This window comes from Paracoccidioides brasiliensis (assembly GCF_000150735.1).
Source record: "Paracoccidioides brasiliensis Pb18 unplaced genomic scaffold supercont2.5, whole genome shotgun sequence".
In the NCBI taxonomy this organism is placed as follows: domain Eukaryota; kingdom Fungi; phylum Ascomycota; class Eurotiomycetes; order Onygenales; family Ajellomycetaceae; genus Paracoccidioides; species Paracoccidioides brasiliensis.
Window position 1 is genome coordinate 523,493 of NW_011371362.1, and position 19,064 is coordinate 542,556.

At 47.2% G+C, this 19,064-nt stretch overlaps 8 protein-coding genes across 8 annotated transcripts in view; 4 read left to right on the forward strand and 4 right to left on the reverse strand.

The window, feature by feature from the left end:
- Positions 1 to 1,123, reverse strand: part of PADG_11799 (uncharacterized protein) — a gene marked incomplete at both ends in the record, with an annotated part of 2,298 nt that extends 1,175 nt beyond the window's left edge. Inside the window, one exon of the mRNA XM_010762220.1 lies at positions 1,000 to 1,123. Within this exon, the coding sequence (XP_010760522.1) occupies positions 1,000 to 1,123 (124 nt within the window). The remainder of the gene's footprint in view (positions 1 to 999) is intronic.
- Positions 1,124 to 1,560: 437 nt separating this feature from the next.
- Positions 1,561 to 2,907, forward strand: PADG_04626 (uncharacterized protein; the record flags this gene model as incomplete). Its single annotated transcript, XM_010761776.1, has 1 exon — positions 1,561 to 2,907. One exon carries the CDS (start codon positions 1,561 to 1,563, stop codon positions 2,905 to 2,907), a length of 1,347 nt encoding a protein of 448 aa, XP_010760078.1.
- A 512-nt stretch (positions 2,908 to 3,419) lies between these two features.
- Positions 3,420 to 4,012, forward strand: PADG_04627 (uncharacterized protein; the record flags this gene model as incomplete). Its single annotated transcript, XM_010761777.1, has 2 exons — positions 3,420 to 3,722; positions 3,830 to 4,012. 2 exons carry the CDS (start codon positions 3,420 to 3,422, stop codon positions 4,010 to 4,012), a joined length of 486 nt encoding a protein of 161 aa, XP_010760079.1.
- Positions 4,013 to 5,506: 1,494 nt separating this feature from the next.
- On the reverse strand, positions 5,507 to 5,728 carry PADG_04628 (uncharacterized protein; the record flags this gene model as incomplete). Its single annotated transcript, XM_010762014.1, has 1 exon — positions 5,507 to 5,728. One exon carries the CDS (start codon positions 5,726 to 5,728, stop codon positions 5,507 to 5,509), a length of 222 nt encoding a protein of 73 aa, XP_010760316.1.
- A 57-nt stretch (positions 5,729 to 5,785) lies between these two features.
- PADG_11800 (uncharacterized protein) lies at positions 5,786 to 6,618 on the reverse strand (the record flags this gene model as incomplete). Its single annotated transcript, XM_010762221.1, has 2 exons — positions 5,786 to 5,936; positions 6,392 to 6,618. The coding sequence occupies 2 exons, from the start codon at positions 6,616 to 6,618 to the stop codon at positions 5,786 to 5,788; spliced, it is 378 nt and encodes a 125-aa protein (XP_010760523.1).
- A 2,019-nt stretch (positions 6,619 to 8,637) lies between these two features.
- PADG_11801 (uncharacterized protein) lies at positions 8,638 to 10,273 on the forward strand (the record flags this gene model as incomplete). Its single annotated transcript, XM_010762222.1, has 4 exons — positions 8,638 to 8,719; positions 8,794 to 8,944; positions 9,090 to 9,180; positions 9,980 to 10,273. 4 exons carry the CDS (start codon positions 8,638 to 8,640, stop codon positions 10,271 to 10,273), a joined length of 618 nt encoding a protein of 205 aa, XP_010760524.1.
- Positions 10,274 to 12,265: 1,992 nt separating this feature from the next.
- PADG_04629 (uncharacterized protein) lies at positions 12,266 to 15,397 on the forward strand (the record flags this gene model as incomplete). The annotated part of the gene is made up of 2 exons (XM_010761778.1): positions 12,266 to 12,421; positions 12,488 to 15,397. The coding sequence occupies 2 exons, from the start codon at positions 12,266 to 12,268 to the stop codon at positions 15,395 to 15,397; spliced, it is 3,066 nt and encodes a 1,021-aa protein (XP_010760080.1).
- Positions 15,398 to 17,374: 1,977 nt separating this feature from the next.
- PADG_04630 (uncharacterized protein) lies at positions 17,375 to 18,214 on the reverse strand (the record flags this gene model as incomplete). Its single annotated transcript, XM_010762015.1, has 1 exon — positions 17,375 to 18,214. One exon carries the CDS (start codon positions 18,212 to 18,214, stop codon positions 17,375 to 17,377), a length of 840 nt encoding a protein of 279 aa, XP_010760317.1.
- Between the last annotated feature and the right edge of the window lie 850 nt (positions 18,215 to 19,064).

Genomic DNA, 19,064 nt, shown 5'->3' on the forward strand with positions numbered 1-19,064 from the left:
GGTGGGAGCAGGAGCAGGAGCAGGAGCAGGAGCAGGAGCAGGAGCAGGAGCAGGACCGGAACCAGAGGATGTGACGGCGTCGGTGGCGTAGTGAGCTTGTTGGAGCCCCAGTGAGCTAGAATGCGGAGAAACTGGATGAGGTGCTGGAAGCTGAATTGGAGGCCTTTAGAGACCCCCGGTTTGCGGTGTCGTGGTCGTGGTGGTGGTGGTGGTGTTTGGGGACGGTGGATGTCATCTGGGGCGAGGGCGCTTCCGGAGGCGCTAGAATTTCATCATAGCCCTCTCTTCCCTTGTGTCTTTTATATATTTACTTTAAATTTCACTGCTTTGGTGTACTAGCAGGGTAGTTATAGGTGTGGATGTGACTCAGCTAGATGCGACGACTCGGGGGAGAAATACGATAGAACACAGAAGAGTGGGTAGGGCAGTTTTTGATGAACTAACTGATTGTTAAAATTAAGGCGGGGAAGGGCGAACGGAGTTCTTGTTGTTTATTTAACTTCTTAGGGGAAGCTTGATCCGGTTATCAACTAAGTTTATTCGCGTCCGCTAGCTTGACAGGCCCGGGGATGGGCAAGAGGAGGAATCTCGCTCCCACTCGCGAGGATCATTTGGGCTTTGGTTGATGCTGTGCTCATTTGCACGGAATGATCCAACCAACCCTGGCAGCAACCGTTCATTGGTGAGATCCCGTGCTTGGCGTTGCTCTAATGCAGACGCAGATGACGAAGTTCGAAGTAAACAAACCCCCCCCCCCCCCCCTACGGTGTGCATGTTCTCTCTCTGAAGAAGATTTATTTTGAATATATATCAATTAACTTTTTAGTGCGACTGCGCCGGCTGTCTCATCTTTTGCAGAACACTCGAAATGGCCATAAAAGTAAGTGATGGTATTTTGTTTCAAGGGGAGGCTGAATTTGATCCACTTTACATTCAGCTACAAAAGCGTATCAGTGAGGATTTTCTCAAAGATGTGTGTGCTTTTTTGTGTTCAACTACTACTACTACTACTACTACTACTACTACTACTACTACTACTACTACTACTACTACTACTACTACTACTACTACTACTTGCTTTGTTTGAAAAGTGGCAAATCTGCTGCTGCACCTTTACAGTCATCGTGGCTTATAATATAAGGCAGAGGCAAAAAACCCAAAAACAGTGGACATTCGGAGAATGGCGAGAGGCAAAACAATAGAACAAAGAGCCCCTCATATAACCCCAACTCCGGCTACACCTAAGAAGTTGCATTCTCATTCTCACAATCGCCAAAGGATACATACTTTCACTGCCCAGTGTTCGTTGGTTGGTGTGTTGATGAGATGTTTGACCGATGGGAGCGCGCTAGTCCCAACGGGATTTAGCGTTACTTTTTAGTCTTGAGCCGATGAAAGGATCGGTGCACGGGCCAGCCATGCGGAGCAGTCGATGCGCTTAGTCACCCATCACATTCTTCCAAACCCCCTTGGGAAAAAGTTAAGGCAGCTGAATGAATGATGAATGACAGTCCATGCAGAGAACTGTTAACAGCCTTCGGAAAGGAGTCCACCGCAGCCATGGCATCCTCAACGGAAAAGCAGCTGTCCTCCCCCACGACTACAAAGATAGATCTCTCGAAAAGACTCATAATGTCAGCCGGCAGAGGCCGACGACGAGGCTCCCAGCCAAACCAAGAACCCCCTCCCGACACTCCAGACCTCCCAAAGCCACCAAACCGAGGATCTGTCCTTTGTACACATCCAGTGCGCCGAATCCTATCCAGAGAGGACCATGAAGCATTCCTCTCCTCTCCCACATACACTCTACTTCTCGCGTTTATCTTCAATTTGTCCGACAGTGTCCGGTTCACGCCCGTATCTTCCATAGAAAACGTACCCTCATCCCCCACCGTCGTAAAAATCCTCGACATACTCGCAAATATAGAAACACTTGTCGAGAAGCACCCGTCCCTCGATCAGAATGGTTCGCGCTTTGGCAATCCCGCCTTCCGCTCGCTCTTCGATGATGTGGCTGCACAGAGCCCTCAGTGGCAGCAGGGGATAATCGGTTTGGGTGGAAATGATGATGATGATGATGATGATGATGATGATGATGGTGATGATAAAACTACCGATACCAATACTACGGGGCCAGTTGACGAGCTGTCGACATATCTTGTGCACTCGCTGGGTTCCCGCAGCCGCCTCGATTATGGCTCTGGCCACGAGTTGAATTTCGTCATGTGGCTGCTTTGCATGTACCAGCTAGAGTTACTCGAGCGGCAGGATTTCCCCATCTTAGTTCTGCGAGTGTTTGTTCGATACATGCATCTCCTGCGCCGGATACAGTCAACCTATTACCTTGAACCTGCCGGCTCGCATGGCGTCTGGGGTCTGGACGACTATCATTTCTTGCCGTTCCTCTTTGGCGCTGCGCAGCTAGTTGCCCATCGCTACATCACGCCTCTGGGGATTCATAACAAGGCCGTCTTGGACGAGGAGGGGGGCGACTGGATATATCTGGAGCAGGTTCGATGGGTCGATAGTGTGAAGACAGTCAAGGGGCTGCGCTGGCACAGTCCCATGCTGGACGATATCTCTGGCGCCAAGAGTTGGCAAAAGGTCGAGGCCGGCATGAAAAAGATGTTCGTCAAAGAGGTCTTGGGGAAGTTGCCTATTATGCAACATTTCATGTTTGGTGGTCTGATACCTGCTGTGCCTGGGATGGGTGAGCGGAAGGATGAGTTGGAACAGGCTTCTGGGGATGGGGAAGGCGAAGCTCACACGCATCGCCATTCTAAAGACACGGGTGGCGATCACTGGGGAGATTGCTGTGGCATCAAGGTCCCTAGTGCGGTTGCTGCTGGGGAAGAGATGCGGAAGAGACTGGGTGGTTCTACTCTACGGCCAATTCCATTTGACTGAAATCCATTGTTGGGAACATTTTGGCGAAAAACTAAAAAAAAATCCATCTTCAGTTCGCTCTGCACTTTGTGCCTCGAAAGAGTTTGTATATATGTTGATGATAATAATAGCGATTGCTCGAAAGGGAGCTATGTTTACACTTGCAACCATCTGATGAATTCAAGTTGACTTACCATCTGGGGTTGCATTACTGTATATTACTGTATTGAATTCATCAACCAGTAGTTAAGATTCTCAAAGTTTGCTTGAATAACCCCCCCCTATTAAAGTCAAATCTTTCGAAATTTGCGTGTGTGTGGCAATACCAAAGCCCGGGATTATGTAATGGAATAATCCAACTAAACCTCTCCGAACAAAACCTGCTACAAGTCGCAAGGTTCTGGAATCACTAATCAGTCAGCCAGGCCCCCCCCCACCCCCCCCAGCTATTGATTCTGCGCAGCAATGAAGCAATATCTATCTGTCCTAGTACACGCACACCTCCGCCAATAACCTTGCAGTACAGGTACGCCATGGCTCCCGCAGACGAATATGTTAGCGGCGGCGGGAAGCTCAAGATAAAAGGTGCTCCCGTACTGGATGGCCGGATTGGTAAAAAGGGAAAGATGAAGCGAAAGAAGGAAAATGCGAAAGGTGCTGAGGAGGTAGATGGGAGCGGGAGTATTGAGAAGGATGATGCTATGCTAGGTGCGAGGGGTGTCGAGGGCGACGAGCGGAGTAGAAGTCAGAGTCGGGCCGTGAGCGAGGGGCCAGAGAAGGTCGTTGTGGGAAAGACGGAGGCGGAGAGGAAGTATGAGGAGGCGCGGAGGAAGAGGGTATGTATATATGTTTTCCATTCAGCCTGTTTGAATATATATATATATATATATATATGTTTTGCCCTTCGCTCTGCTCTGCTAACTTCTTACTTTTCCACGTACAGCTCGACGAACGTCTCAAGCGTGAAGGGTTTAAGACGCACAAGGAGCGCGTGGAGGAGCTGAATAAGTACCTTAGCAATCTGAGCGAGCATCACGATATGTACGTCTGTCATTCTCACCAAGACTCTGCGGCTTTGCGGGCTGGCAATATACATATACCGCCTGACCCATCTGTTCCAAGTTAACTACTGACATTTCCCTTTGACTGCCCACAGGCCCCGAATCGGACCCGGTTAACATACGTGTATGTGGTTGGTTATATCGACATTGCGTCTCAATCTCCAAATCCCATACATGTACATATATCCTGCACGATGGACATGACATCGTCCCCTCCCTCCCTCCCTCCCTCCCTCCCTCGTCCTCTACGTTGCTTCTTTTGAGTGTTGCGATGGCATAGAAGCCATATCGCGGACTGCTTCGTTCCGTGTCTCCCCTGCCTCTCTAATGTGGCTCCTCCATATAAGTTCATATAGTAGATGTACAGTAACTACAGGCTTCACTCTGTATTTGACGCGGTGAATAGAGGGTTTATCACAGTTTTTATGATGTTGTGAGATGTACACAGCAACAAGCGTTTTTATGTCTCTGGAGTAGACAGATTTGATGAGGTTTTAGACGTTCTTGCCGGCACCATCCTCGCGGCAGTTTGGGGAACAGAGTGGGAATGAAAGGCTCTCGTTTTATTACTTTCTGGTTTATGTTAATATGATATATATGAGAATTGAACGAGCGGATTCAAGTGTGTGATTTGCAGCTACCTCCAGGTGAAGCGTTTAAATCGCATGACCTCTAAAGTGACAGCGTTTCTAAATATGTATCCAACTATTCCACTTCCTTACTACTTCAAATTATTAGTTTAAAAAAAAAATTAAATAAAAATACAGGGAAAATAACGTTTCAAAAAGAAAACCTTTGCTAAGGAGACCAGCAGTTTATGTACAGATGTTTCAATAGGGTAATATGGCATTTGTCAAGCTTGCCTTCAAAAGAAGATGGTATATAGATATCTTATTCACAAAAGAGGACAATTAATTGCTAAGTCAATGATAACGTATCAGTTAGTAAGATTGCTTGGGGGAGATTATGCCAGAAAAAATGACAAAAGTATCCAGGGGACGAAGATCCAGGGTTTCGAAACACGGGAGGGTGTAACTACCGGACGCCATGCAATTGGTTTCGCGCGTGGACAACAAAATAATAATAGTAATAATAGTAATGATAATTAATGATAATAAAATGAAGAATCGGACAAAACTAGCCAGAGGGTGAAAGATCGTGAGGTTGAGAGGTCGAAGGGAACCTCGGAAAAGGGGTGGAGGTGGGATGGTGGGAAGGTGGGTGTGAAACTGAGAGCGCGTATGCGGGAGGAAAGCCTGCGCACGGTTTGAAGCATATCTTTGCTGAGCCTTCAATAATCGTAAATCGCGTTGAGCTCTCTCAACCACATTGCTCAACGGCAGGTTGTCTAAAGCAGGTTCATTATGATTGTTCCCCTTCACACGTTCGAGCTGCTTATCCATTTGGCATTCCACGGTCCAACCAACCAAAATCCCTAGGCCGGTGAAGATGCCACACCCTAGGGATATTGAAAGCGGATCAGATAGTATATCGTGAGGGTGGGTTGCCACGACTCAATCATGATCTACCCCAGGCCTGAATTACAGACTTTTCACCGCCTATACACCCTTGATAACCGTCGTCCTTTCCGCGTTCAACCGCTCCGCATTCCGTTCATGACTCTCCTTCTTGCAGTCCTCCAGCCCGCTACAAGCATGCGATTCCAGCATGCGGTGTTTACCACAGAAATGACCGTTGCAGAATCCGCAATCACCAACAATCCGCTGGACGGGTTCTTTACAGTCCTTAAAGTGGCAGCGCGGCTTTCTTGGAGGTGCCATTTGTATTATTGTAATATTTGCGGCAGTGATGGTGAGTCGAAGGTTTTGGCAACAGGGCTATTCAGTTGAGAAGAGGACAGATGGATCGGTGGGTGATACGGCTCTACGAAGCTCGGTTCTTGGCTGGTTGTTCGTTGGCGGCTCTTTAAAGGAGTGGTTTGATGACTTGACAAAGGATGAGATAATGACGGAATTAAGGCAGAAGTGGCTGTGGATTTCATTAGCTGGAATATTCAATAGAATGAATACTATTCGTACTTGAGCTGGCCAGGCAGGGGGTCCGGGGAGCTATGTTATATACCCTGAAGTGGTAACGTTTAGAAACGATAATGGTCGAACAGAGCAGATTGTGATTGTAAGGGCCGCAAAAACGTAATGTCCCTGGGAGACTGATTCTAGCTTCTTCAAGTCCCTTTGGATCTTCGTTCGGGAGACACGGAAGTTGGTTGGAACCCGCAACACTGTCGGCCGAAGGGGGAGGATATCTATAGGAGAGGAAAGGAAACGAGAGGTAAAGAGACAGACAAACACCAGTTAGGGAATGAAACAGTAATATAGGAGAGCGAGCAGTTAAGCAGCAACATGTACAGAGAGAAGAGAACAGAGACCAATAAAAATAAAAAAGACACAGTGTTGGGCTGCTGGGATACGCTGGATATATACTAGGAGGATGACTTAAGCAGGAGGCGATGCAGTGTGGAGCGGCGTGACTCTTCCGAAGTTTCGAGACAAACTTTGGTGTGGCTCTGGTACACCGGGTCAAACCCAGGTATCCCGGAGCTTAGGGAGAGCCAGTCAGGTACTTCATGGTACACGCGCATACACGCAAAGACCCAGTTGGCCGAAGTTGGACGCAATCTTCCTCGCAGCTGGAACTCTCCTAGATCCATAATGGAAAAGGCGGGAAGGCCTGAACCAAAGTCCAAAGAAATGGAATGACGCTCAAAACCAAAACACATGATGACAAACAAAGCAGCATAGACTCACTTTATATTTATTAAACCCCCAAACGATCCGTGTGTGGCAATATGTCGATTCGTTTCGGAGGGCGATGGAGCAGTTCAGCCCAGATGAATAATATGGACGATGGACATCCTGGGAGGATGAGCAGACAAGAGGGAGGAAGTTATGTATACAGATCAAGGGAGGAGAGGGAGAGAGCACAGAAGATCCAAAGGTTAACAAGATGACGAGCTTCTTCGGCTATTTATCTCTTGAATATTACGACCAGACAGAACAACTGACTCCTTCAAAAATCGTTTCGTCACCCGAAGAAGCCTGAGGGTGATAGTTTACATCTTGGCTTGCTCCGTTCATTAACTAAGGCAGAGAACCCACCAGGAATTCCCACTCTGGTGTTTTCACTAGTTGGACGAACTGTGCTGGTGTTTGATGGATGGGGTCAGCAGCGATGATGGTGGACAGCGGCCGTTTAACTAGTCCCACATCAGCATAGTCACTGGTACAGAGTAGAGTGGCAGTAGTAGTGGTAGAAGTAGCAGCAGCAGCAGTAGTGGTGATGGGGATGGACTTTTATTGCTTCGTGCCCTGCCCGCTGGCATATCTTCGATCCCTCGTTAGACGTTGGAATCTCTGGATTGGACCAACTGCAAGGCGACCATACTTTGGGATAAACGACCAGTAACCAGCCAATAGACACTCGTCGTTGGTGGATAGGCTTATTTTTTGGCTCTGACAAGCTTTCCGGTCCTGGCTATTCAAACGTGAAGACGAGATGGACAATCCAGCACGCAACCAATACAGCCAACTAAGTCAATTAATCCATTCCTCTACGGAGTTGAACGAGTAGCTACAGATCCCCCCCTGTAAACTCTTTCCAGGCTCTCTTTCTCGGTGCGTGGAATGGCCGGAAGAAATGAACGATAGTTACTCCGTACTCCGTATGCGCAGTACATTGTACGTATATACGTAGTTATTAATATATCCGGCCCAAATACAATTTTAGGTCTCGGTTTCTACAGATCATCTCAATTCGGTCCCAAAACCTTAAAATAGCTCCACTTTTCTTTTTTTGGAGTTTCCCACTAGGTTTTTGGATGTGAAATACTGATCTCACTTAAAACATGTCTATTTCAAAATAAGTCTCAAGCAGCAGCAGCAGCAGCAGCAGCAGTAGTGGGCAGGCCGGTGTTTCTCTTCCGCTGCAACTCATTCTATATTCACTCCCCCGCCTCAGCTACCTGTCTGCTGCCTCACTCTTCCTGCCTGTCAATCTAACCTACCTTGTGAAATGGATGAGCAGGTTGATGAATAGGAGGGTTGGCAGTGAGGCAGGTAGGGAGGTAGGTAGGCGTTGTGATTATTTTGAAATAATCAGGAGGAGGAAGACTAAATTTAAAGATTCTCACATTTTAAGTGAACTGGATTTCATATATAAAACTAGTGGTAAATTTCCACAAAGAAAAGTGGGGCCGTTTAAGAGATGATCTGTAGAAACTTGTAACTACTAATTAAATTGTATTTGGGTTGGGAAATATCTCCCTGTTTTGTTAAATATAAGTGCCCACGCAGAACCTCTGTAAGTAACTCGGAGAGGGGCTGGCTAGCAAATGGTACGACCTCTCTCGTCTTACTTTTATAGTTAACTAGCCTTCGACCTCGCGAGAGAATGCATCATCTCTCAAGGCGACAAAGCCCCTCTACGGTTAAACGATGGTTGAAAATCACCACTAAACACAACCTCAACCTCGACGCCCTCTCCGGCGCATGATTCGCCGCCTTAAGACAAATTCCATTTTGCTTGTGGTGATAAAGACAGAACTGACCTTGTTCGCAATGTTGTGTTAACGATAAACGATCTTCCAGTCTTGGCAGGAAATGTTGGACCTGGATTGACTGCTCAGTCTCTAAGGACAATTTCCTGCGTCGAATAGTTGACCTCGTTATCCATGGATGATGACGGCTTTCAAGCTTCAACCCCGATGAACCGGACCCGACGGAAAAGCTGTGTCACTTGGATGGGGCGGAGGCGTGCTTTTCCAACGAGCTCACGAAACAACCACGTTAAGAGGAGGAATATTACAACACTCCGATAATCTACCTAGTTAATCATTCGGATGTCGATGGCAAGTTGGCTACAACACAGCAATTACCTGAGGCAAAGGATATTTCACCGCGCATCCACCTCTGGAGTGCTGCTATGAACGCAGATGCCCCTGGGATGCGGAGCAAAAGCGACCAGCGTGACCTTCAAAAGTATTTCTCAATGGCACAGACAAGGAGCTGTTTTTGTAAGCCATCTTACAATGGGAGCTCCAAGCATTTTTTAAACGCAAAAGTCGACATCCTGCTCTGCCATTCTGGACTTGGCGATAGGATTTGAGTAACCTGAGCTCCTCAGTTTTGCCTCCGCTGGGTGTAGAGATGACGCTGAATGCCCAGAATTCTGCTCGCCTACATCGGGTTCCGCCATACGCTATTTCTATAAAAAAGTAGGTTTAGTTTAACGCAGGTCATCATCCCCTTGGAGGAGTGGTACATCAGGCCGGTGAAACTGAGGATAACGAACTTCACCAGGCTGGTAATTATTTGGGTGGGACGTAAGACCAGACAACGTCCTTGCGGACGCAGAAGACGAGATGTGGATTGTTGATTTTACGGGATCCTGTACAAGTTGCTGGTGCAATGAGAAGCTGAGAGATGAGAGCTAAAGACCCCTGTCAACCATTTTACCTTATTCTCTGCGGAGCGTAACGGAACTCTCTTTAGCTTTCTCAAGAAAATGGCTGTTGAGTGGTGATGCAGTTTGTGAATGGACATCCAATGACTTGTTTAACTACCAATCCACATTTCATCCCTCATGAGTTTCACGTCTATTGGAAATTAAAAATTAAAAAAAAAAAAAAAAAAATATCAATCTCAAATATTCCTTTCTTAATATTCAAAGCCTGGAGAAAGCTCATTTGTGTCGAGGTTATGTTGTAGAGTTCTAGAAAAAGTATCATCGCAAGCCCAAACAAATGTTTAATGTCGAGCGAATGAAAAGAAAATAACGGCATCTTTTTGTAATCGAACGACCCTGATTTGCTCAATACATTTAAACCCGCGCTATTAAACAGATACGCGCACTTAGTACGGAGAGATTTCTAGACCTTCATTTCCAAATTTCTAGACCTTCAGGCGGGTTAATTATTCCCCAGAACAAGTTATACTCTTGTCGTTTTTTGCGTTTCTTCCTTTCTTCCTTTTTCCTTTGCCCCGATAACAACGATGCAATTCCCTGTTTCTTAGGGTCAGTTCCACCGAAACCGTGACCATATCATTCAGATTGAGGCACGAGGACCGGGGGGTATCAAATTAAATATATTTCAGCAAAAAAGCCAGTTGTTCAAAGTTCATCCAGCGAGCGCCCCCCCAACTAACATTTGGCCAAACAAAACTGCGCCTTTGCCACCACACGCAGAAAGTACAGATGGAGCCAGCCTTTTAAGCGAGATGCAGATGATTGGGTACGAAGCTTCCAGGATTCGAGATCAACATCCCGAGGTTGGGTTCATCTCGAGCTCACAACGGATATGGGTTTGAGTTTTCGTTTGTCCATATTGGTTTTTTTTTTTTTTTTTTTTTTTTTTTTTTTTTTTTTTGGAATCCGTGACAACTTTAATTAATCCCTTTTTTATGATTACGGGTCCCCCTGGATGCCTGGATGTTCCTGTCATCTGCAATTGCCCTGGGATCCACCCACGCCAATGGCAACTTATTCCAGGAAATAATTACGCTCTGTATGTAGTCACGAAAACACAACTAGATTATTTAGTATTGAAAAGACATGGACCAGTGCGGAGAACACTGCAGCCCATGCATGAAAGACACCTTTGTCTGTTTCGGCTATGCGACTTGAAGCAGAGTAAAACTTCTCTTCTCGTTCATCCACCCCTTGCTTGCCTCGACATATCTTCCCCCCCCCCTTTTGAACCTCCATGGATAGAAGGAGAACTTCTGTGCGGTTTTGACTTCAATAGAATGTCCTTGCTATTATTCAATTGCTGATATTGATAAATATCTTGACCTCCAACAGAGCAAACATGCTAGACCGAGGTTGTAAAGTCGCACTCTTTCTAGAACTTGAGAGATGTCTACATGTGCGGGCGCAAGATGCATCTCAGATGTCGCACAGATTGTCGACGCTGTCAGCTAGTTATCGATTCACCTACCGAGCGATTGTTAGGGTAGGGAGGTGTACCAGCAGCACCGTTGACAGCGATAACAGGCGTGGGTTCATGTGAACGTAGGCTACTTTTCCTCTCCCTGTGGAGAGACCATGGCGTAGTTCTTCTATCTCCAGTCTCTTTTCTCCGCCAGCTTTTGTTAGTTACAATTTCAGGGAAGAAAACCGTCTCTTACCCCAGCCAAGCAGCTGATGCACTGTTCGGATTGCGAATTTCCCGGTTTTGACAGCTTTCAATATAATATCCCGATATGCATGCTTTTTGTACAGCTCAATCCCGGCCCCACTTCTCAGCGAATAGTGGGGATATGCTCCGAAGCGGTGATTACATATTAGCTATTGTAGCATACTAATAATGACAGAAATCAGATGCGCAGTTCCAGGCTGTCGTTTGTTTTTGTTTTAGTTATGTGAAAGATGGGAGTGTCCGCGAACTAAAATCAGTGACCTGCAGTGGCGCACAAAGCTGGTCATATTAGCGCCCAGCACGCACCGTAGAATCATTTCTTCCATTCACACTTCTCTCTGCCTCTTGAAATACATCGAAGCGGATAGCAGGAAGAAAAGGGCACCTGTGTATGCATCGTACCCAGCGACAAGTAAAACTTGCAGACAGCAAGACAGAAAAAGAGCCGCCAAATATCAGATGGTAAGCAATTCATATTGCCAAAAACCCTTGCTTGAAGAATGTCTCACGGTGCCGCTTTCTGATCTATTTCGAACAGAGTGAATTCTTGTCCACTTCTTCCTCTGAGAATGCTATCACTTAGAAACGGCGCTACCCAGCAAACCCCAGGCACATCCGCTGCCCTGTCAATCACAAATATGGCTATATCCGAGGCGTCGAGACGCGCAGGAAAAATAGGCTGGAAAGCATTTGACGCTTAGCCAAGAAACTACCAAGGCACCCAAACCTTCAGTACTTCGGCAGAACAGGTAATGAAAACGATTACCCGGGTTCGCGTTGTTGAGCTCGCCGTGAGATAAAGAGATTAATTATTGTCTCTCCCGAACCGGGGAGAAATCGGGATTTGCTGCAGTTGGTGCTTCATACGTCATCTATTTGTCCTCCGTGTTCGGCTTCAAAAGTTATTGGACTCCGCTCGTTAACTTAACTACTAGATAGGGGGAGTTTATGAGCTTACATAAGTTCAATGGCGCCAGGATGAAGCGTGCTTCGGCATTGGGAGTTCCATCCTGCCCTCAAGATCATGGCAAATAGCTCTGGTCCTCTTCCAGTGTCCTCGTTGGCGCTGCTGTTGTCATTCCGTTGTTTCCATGTCTACAGAGTAACTATCTAGAGCCAGGGACAACTCTGCGCGCATCGTTGTTAAACCTGAGCTTCCAGAATGCCGCTTACGCATGGCAAGAAGCGCGGAAGTGGAACGGCATCTGGAGAGGCTCAGTCCGGTTCCACCGGAAGAAAATATTCTATATCCAGGCTTTTTGTTGGGCAGCATCGCTCGCGTGAGGGAAATTCACCAAAGGACAAAAATCCAAGCAATGTGATTCGACCCCACTAACTAGATCTATGAGGGGAAACGAGGATAGAGCTAACCGTCAACAAAAAGAAAAAAGAAGGATATCCACCAACTTCTGAGTCCTCTACTTCGCCTTCCCGTCCGGACAATCCACGCAGGGTTTCGGGACCAAGTATATATATTCCCAAGCCGGCTGTTCCCGCTGAAGTCCAGGAGGCGTATGAATCTGCAACCCATCTGGAAGAGGTCTCAGACACCTCGAACTCCTTGTCCGAAAATGAACTGAAATATATCTTTTCTGGAGCGCCACACTTTTTGCTGGAGAAAGGGAAACGTCCCCAGTGGTATCCTCATGTGATTTTCCCATGGGATGAGAGCACAAGAATCCAAAATCTCACTGATCGAAATCCTTTGCAACACCCTTCCTTCACGCTGTCAACTCTCCATGCCCATATCCCGGTATCGCCGGAGAATGGAGGAATACAAATATATCCAGATACCTTAACTGCAAAGCACGGTAGCAGACGACCGTCTTTTGACGTCGGAGTTTTTGAGATCCCTAGCATGCTCTCGTCTACGGCGAAAGAGGATGGTTGTATTGGATTTCGCAATTTCATGGAGCTTCCGATTCTGTATGAGCCCAAACCAATGCAGCGTTCCGTTCGGCATCGCCAGTTCGATAAGCACCTGCATCTAATAACCGGGTCGAATGGAAAAAATGAACCTTACTCCGATTATCGTCCCAATGCCAATCTCGATCGTCTGAAACTGATAGCGGAAGGCCCTGCTGCTTGGAAACGCATTGGTGTCCGCGATTGCTCCATGGAGACCATTACAGAAAGGCTGCAAACTCTTTCAAATGTGCAGGACCAAATTACTCTTCAAGGACAGTCTGTTACCCTGCTTGACAGACAGTCAGTCTCAGACCTCCACCGTCATCTCTTCAGCACGTTTTTATATCCGCCCCCAAACAACGTCGATGCGGAACACCCCGATAGCTTTCGGTTCCAGATTAGTACGCTAATTCAAGTGCTGGGCATCAAGGGTGCCTGGGTAGATTTTAGCCTAGCCGAGTGGAGGACCCGTGCGGGTCAAATCCTCTGGGAGTTTCCTCCACATCAGGACGGCGATTGTCTGAATAATGTCCCAAAATCAAAGAGCTCAAAAATTGCGCTGCTGGAACGGAAGTGGCTTCTCATGCAGATTTTGCTGTCAGCTGAAATTTTGTTTCGTGCCGATGCAGCAGCAAAACTCCGGATATTTAACCAATCTACAGACATACCTGTTACCGCAAGTGGAATTTACATCATAAATGGCCTGCGGTCAGATATATCGGATTGGGGATTAATATTTTGTCGTCGCGTTTTCGAGAACCTCACTTTCCATTATCACCCGCAGGCAGACCTTGAACCTGCTACCAATCGGATCGTGAAAGAAAAAGCCAAGAACAACCAGCCCACGCCCTCAGCAGCGAAGTCCAAAGAGATGCAGATCACTGACTGCATTCAGCTTCCGCGACACCCATGGCAACAACTTGAGGCGCTACTGGTTTTTGCAGAAATTCTCAGGTGGCCCGATTTTGAAAAGATGAAGCATATCATGACGGAGAAATTGGAGGCCGCCTTTACGGATCGATCGAATTTGCTGAGCATGTTTGCTTCACCAATACGCACAGAACCCCTGCCGAGCAACATTAAGCCGCTGGGAAAATGCGACATGTACCGCAGAAGTCACACGTCAAACCTAATCCAACTCCACGACCGCAGCACTTTTGCTGGTAATTCGGACCTCTACTTTGGAGGGTGGATATCTCGTACTTGGCTAACTGGATTGGTCATGCCAGGTGAATCCATATGCGACATTTTGATATCGACTCTTCTGGAGAACGACCCCGAGGCGGTGAAAAGGCTTGGGCCCATTGCTAATCTGTATGGTGCATTTATATACAAAGGCCGCAGTTGGTGGAGTAAAGCATGTGTTGTCGGTCGGATCCTTGCCAGCCTCAACGAATCTTCCATTTGTATGGGTTGGATCAGTACGCCGGTTATTCCACTAGATGAGACAGGGGCTCCCCTCGGCGATGGTTGGCTTGAGATCGAGACGATTAACAACATCAAAAATAATGTAAATCCCCGGATAAACCAGGGCATAGAGGTTCTCCTCGACTCGTCTCCCCTTGGAGTGGAGGGTGACTTGACAGCAACCGCTTTCTCACTGCCGCTTGATGAAGCTCACTCCGGCACAGATCTTGATACCCACATATCGTATGAAAGTTCCATCCTGTCTATACAACGCTCACATAATCCTTCTGTTCTTGCGCGCCCTCGCAAGGCTACCGCACATCTAACATTTACACTCGCCCCATCCTCATCAGCACCATCTAAAATTACCTTCCACATAAAGTACAATGTCTCATTCATATCATCTTTCCCTTGCCTTCCACCGTATGGCTACATCGCACACCCCAATACACCGTTCGGCTCCCAGCTCGGTCGGCGCAACCGGCACTACCACCGTCTCAATTCTTTCAGAAATGAAAAGCGCCGGTCATCGCATAACAAAAATGATATCACCAAGAAGGGCAAACCCCGTTGCTACTCCCGACTCCCTGGCCACCCACTTCACACAGACTCGTTTCCATACAGCTATATCCCCATCCATTCATTACCATCGACCCCATTCCCACCAACTGCGACACCAAATCCCCCCCCTACAGAACATCATTCATTCCACTTTCCAACACACTATCTATCGTTCGCGACTGATCGCGGGCCAAAGCGTGAACAATTGCGACAGAAACACACGTATATCATCGACGCACGCGGTAGCAATGATAAAGAGCTCTTTGCACGTTCATGGTGTGCAATGGTCGGTGTAAATGCAGTCGTAGGCCGCGTTAAACGGACGTGTATGGCGTGCTGTATCCGAGAGGCCAGGGCGGCGGATGTCCCTATAGTTATTCGCGTGGGGAGGGCTGCGGAGAAGTGCTCAATGCGATGACCACTGTCAGGAGACCTGAGAGCCGCGGCGGATCGCTTTTGCTGGTTTTTACAAGGTTGCTTTCTCCCGTTTACAGATTTCCGATCACGGCCGTTGGTGCAGGATAGATTGCTTGAGACAGAGTATGATGCGGTGAAGGAAGGCCACATATATGGCGGGGCTAATTATTGTTGTAATGGGTACGTGTTTAAGATAGGCGTAGCCATTCGTCAAAAGGGTCAGTTTCTGCATCATATGTATATTTGCGTTTCTTCTCTTTCCTTTCCTTTCCTTTCTTTTCTTTTTAAACGGTCCGCCCTTCTACCATGTCATCGTTCGTGCCCCGATTACTTTGCCTCGTTTTCTGTCCTTTCAACACATCTGGGTGTTGAACCGTAGGTCAATCCCCTTGATTTGCATCCATTCGTGTTTGTACAGTATGTGCGTGCATATGTGCATTGGTATTTGTAGATAGTATATGTATAGTTATTTGGCAAACATGTACATTAATACTACGGGAGAAGTTTCGACCTGGTCGGTTGAAATATGTTTGTTATATGATTTTAACGGCGAAGTTGTGCTCGTTTCGTTAGTTTCCACGTTTGAAACTGGTACTGCTTGGTAACCACTGGGGGCCGATTCCAATGAGGGTACGGTTGAGGCAATGATATATGGTGGATTTGTTCGCGAAAAGGACGTTTCTTTCACAGCACCCTGTCGAGAACAGGGAGAGACAGAAAATAAAGATTGCAACTGTGAGACCAATGAAACATAACGATTCCACGCTTAGCACCTCCGCCGCCAGAACCCCTATTGAACGCGTGATTATCTGGTTAATGAGACTCACCGCACCTCTACCTTGGTAGATATTAAACCAAACACACCGTATCAACCATGACCAATGCCGCTTAGGAATTCAGGACTCGTATATACACTCTCGAGAGTACGCAATACAGCGTACCACATGGCCTTCCTGAAGCGCTTTTTTTTTTTACCACCAGGGGAGATGTAACAAATTCCCGTCATAAGAAACCACATATACTAATGAAGTGTGCCGCCACCCATTCTGCACATCTGGGTGGATCCATCACAACAATCGATGACGAATCCCAATGCCAATATCATCGTACCAGGAAGACGATTAACAGACGTCTCCTCTCCTCCTGACTCACACATAAACCCAACGACAATGTCATTTCTCGCCTCGTTATCAGGGAGCCAGAGACGCTTACCCCTGATGAGCGTTGGCAATGACCGAATTTGGGGTCGGAGTGGCTGTGTCTCGTAGCACGAAAAATATTTGTCTGAAGCAAAAGTGCTATAATTGGAAAAAGGGAGTATGTTGATATGGGAAGGTCAAAACAGATGGGGATGAAGGGAAATCAGAACCTAGTTTGGGCGGTTCTTTCGATTGATGTTTTGGTAGATTGAGTCCACCTTTGGCACTGAGATCGTATAATGAGTTTGATTTGTTTCCTGCTGTATATATACTGTATAGCCAGGTGTGCAACTGAAACGGAAGATTCGACTTTTATAAAAGGGTTGTTTCCTTCCAAGATTCATGGTAGGCTTTGATCCTTCCCACGTATTAAAGAGGACAATGTTAGATGGGTCCACGCTCATTGCTCTAGAACCATCACTGTACAAAATCAGACTGACATAATTTCATGGGAATGTGAAGAATCACGAGAAATAAAATCGCCATTTTCATTCCGCTGGGAACGATTGCCTCAGGGCCAAAACTCCAAGGGTAATAATGTCGGAGGAATTCGCCCAGCGACAGGAGTGGCCGGGCGGGTGAGGTAGGCTTGAGGAAGAACCAGTGTGTGTTTTATTTTGTCGGAATCGTCAGGTTGAATCATGTTCCTTGAATGATGTGACAGTTGATCAGCAGTTAACTTAATGAAAGCTGTGAGAAAAGGCTCAGATGCACGTCATATGCTGCATCCCGATAAGCAATTACTCTGCCTTAACTTACCTATGCCTACCCCTCTAGTCTTATGATTCCTCCGATAATCTCAACTCAGCAATTTTTGCCCTCAGCTCCTCCCACATATCCTCTATGTCCTTCTCCCCAATTCTCCTACCTCTTTCCGCAAAAGTGCGATCTAGCAGCTCTTTCGCTCCATACCAAAATCCTTGCGCCCCTTCTCCTTCACCATGCTGATGCCAATCCGGAATCCCTAGCAGAGTTCGACAACCTTCACACAAACCAAAAATCCTCGCCCACTCGGTCTCATTCTCACGTAATGGCTTCAATTCGCGACACCGCCGGCAATATACCGCTTCACCCCAAGAGAACGAGAGAGTGATCCCTGGCTCCCATTTGTGGAGACGGAGAGCACAATCGGCACAGAAGCGTTTAGCGGCATCTGCGTGTCCCTTCCCTCGCCGTCGCGTTGTTTGTGTGCTAGAGAAGGCACGAATTGGTAGATCCCGGAGACAGCTGTAGCATGTCAAACGCTGTGGGGAAATGAATTTGGTCTCGTTGTCGGCCTCATTGGCTGAGAATCGTGATAGCGTGAGGGTTGTGGATCTGGCGACTTCTTCTATCTCCGCACGAGCAAGATCACTGAGGTAGCTGCGTCGGATACGGGCGATTTCCGCCTCTGAGGGTAGGTTGCGAAAATAGCTGTTTGTAGCACGAAGCATTTGGAGGTCACGAAAGTTCAGCCAGGACAGGAGCTGTATATGCAGTTCGCTTGGTAGGTCGAGGAGGGACAGAGTGCAACCCTTGGGATCTCCAGGTTTTCCGTGCCGTTGGGAACAGGTGGCGGGGGATTTTTCGACGAGTGAAGCCTGCCCCTGCTGGGAAGGAAAAGTGTTCCGATGGTCCATATCGCCTTGAATTGGTATATGGCATTCGGCCCCTTTATGCTAACCAACATATCTGCTGTTTTCATCTGAGAAGATAATGCACACCGCAGACATCACTACCTGTAACCCCCTATGTAGACACGATTCAAAGAATACCTAATACCGTGGGCTATTCCAGGGAGAACGGATAATTAATTCATCGTTGCTGACAAGACGACATGACCTGATTCACAGGGGGAACGGTTAAATGCTCAGGGCAGCAAAACTCCGATCCATAAAGCCGAGTGGAGATCCTTGTTTAGATTTAATAACCCGCCGCCCTCCAACACGGGGTCATGTTAGACGTCAAGCATCGACACTGGCTGCTCGCGTGACGTTGGTGTAAACTGAACTTCAGGTTGAGGTTCGAGGTTCGAACGTTTTACCTCCTAAACTTTTAACTACCCCGGTTATCCACGTGATCAGTCAAGCCCTAAGGTTCGATCCTTAATTCGTTAGTTACCACCAAACCGGCGGTTTGTCATTCGTTTGTCATATGTTATTCGCATTTCTCGTTCAGGACATTTACAACCCCGTATACACTCCTATGCCCACTAATACTCCGTACATTCTTGCAATTTACACGTACGAGTGGGGTCCAAGATGCAGAGGCACAGGCCAGCGGTATTGTTCCTGTTCTATTTGCTTGGATTCGGTATTATATGCGTCTTGACGCCGCCTTGCGAACTTCGCGAGTCCGACCTGTCGATACACGATTTGGCAGATAATTGTCATTAGTGTGAGTTATTTCTCGCAGATGTATCTCATCATCTTGAGATATTTTGACAGAATTGATTGCATACCGTGTTCATTCTCAAATTTATTTTTTGAA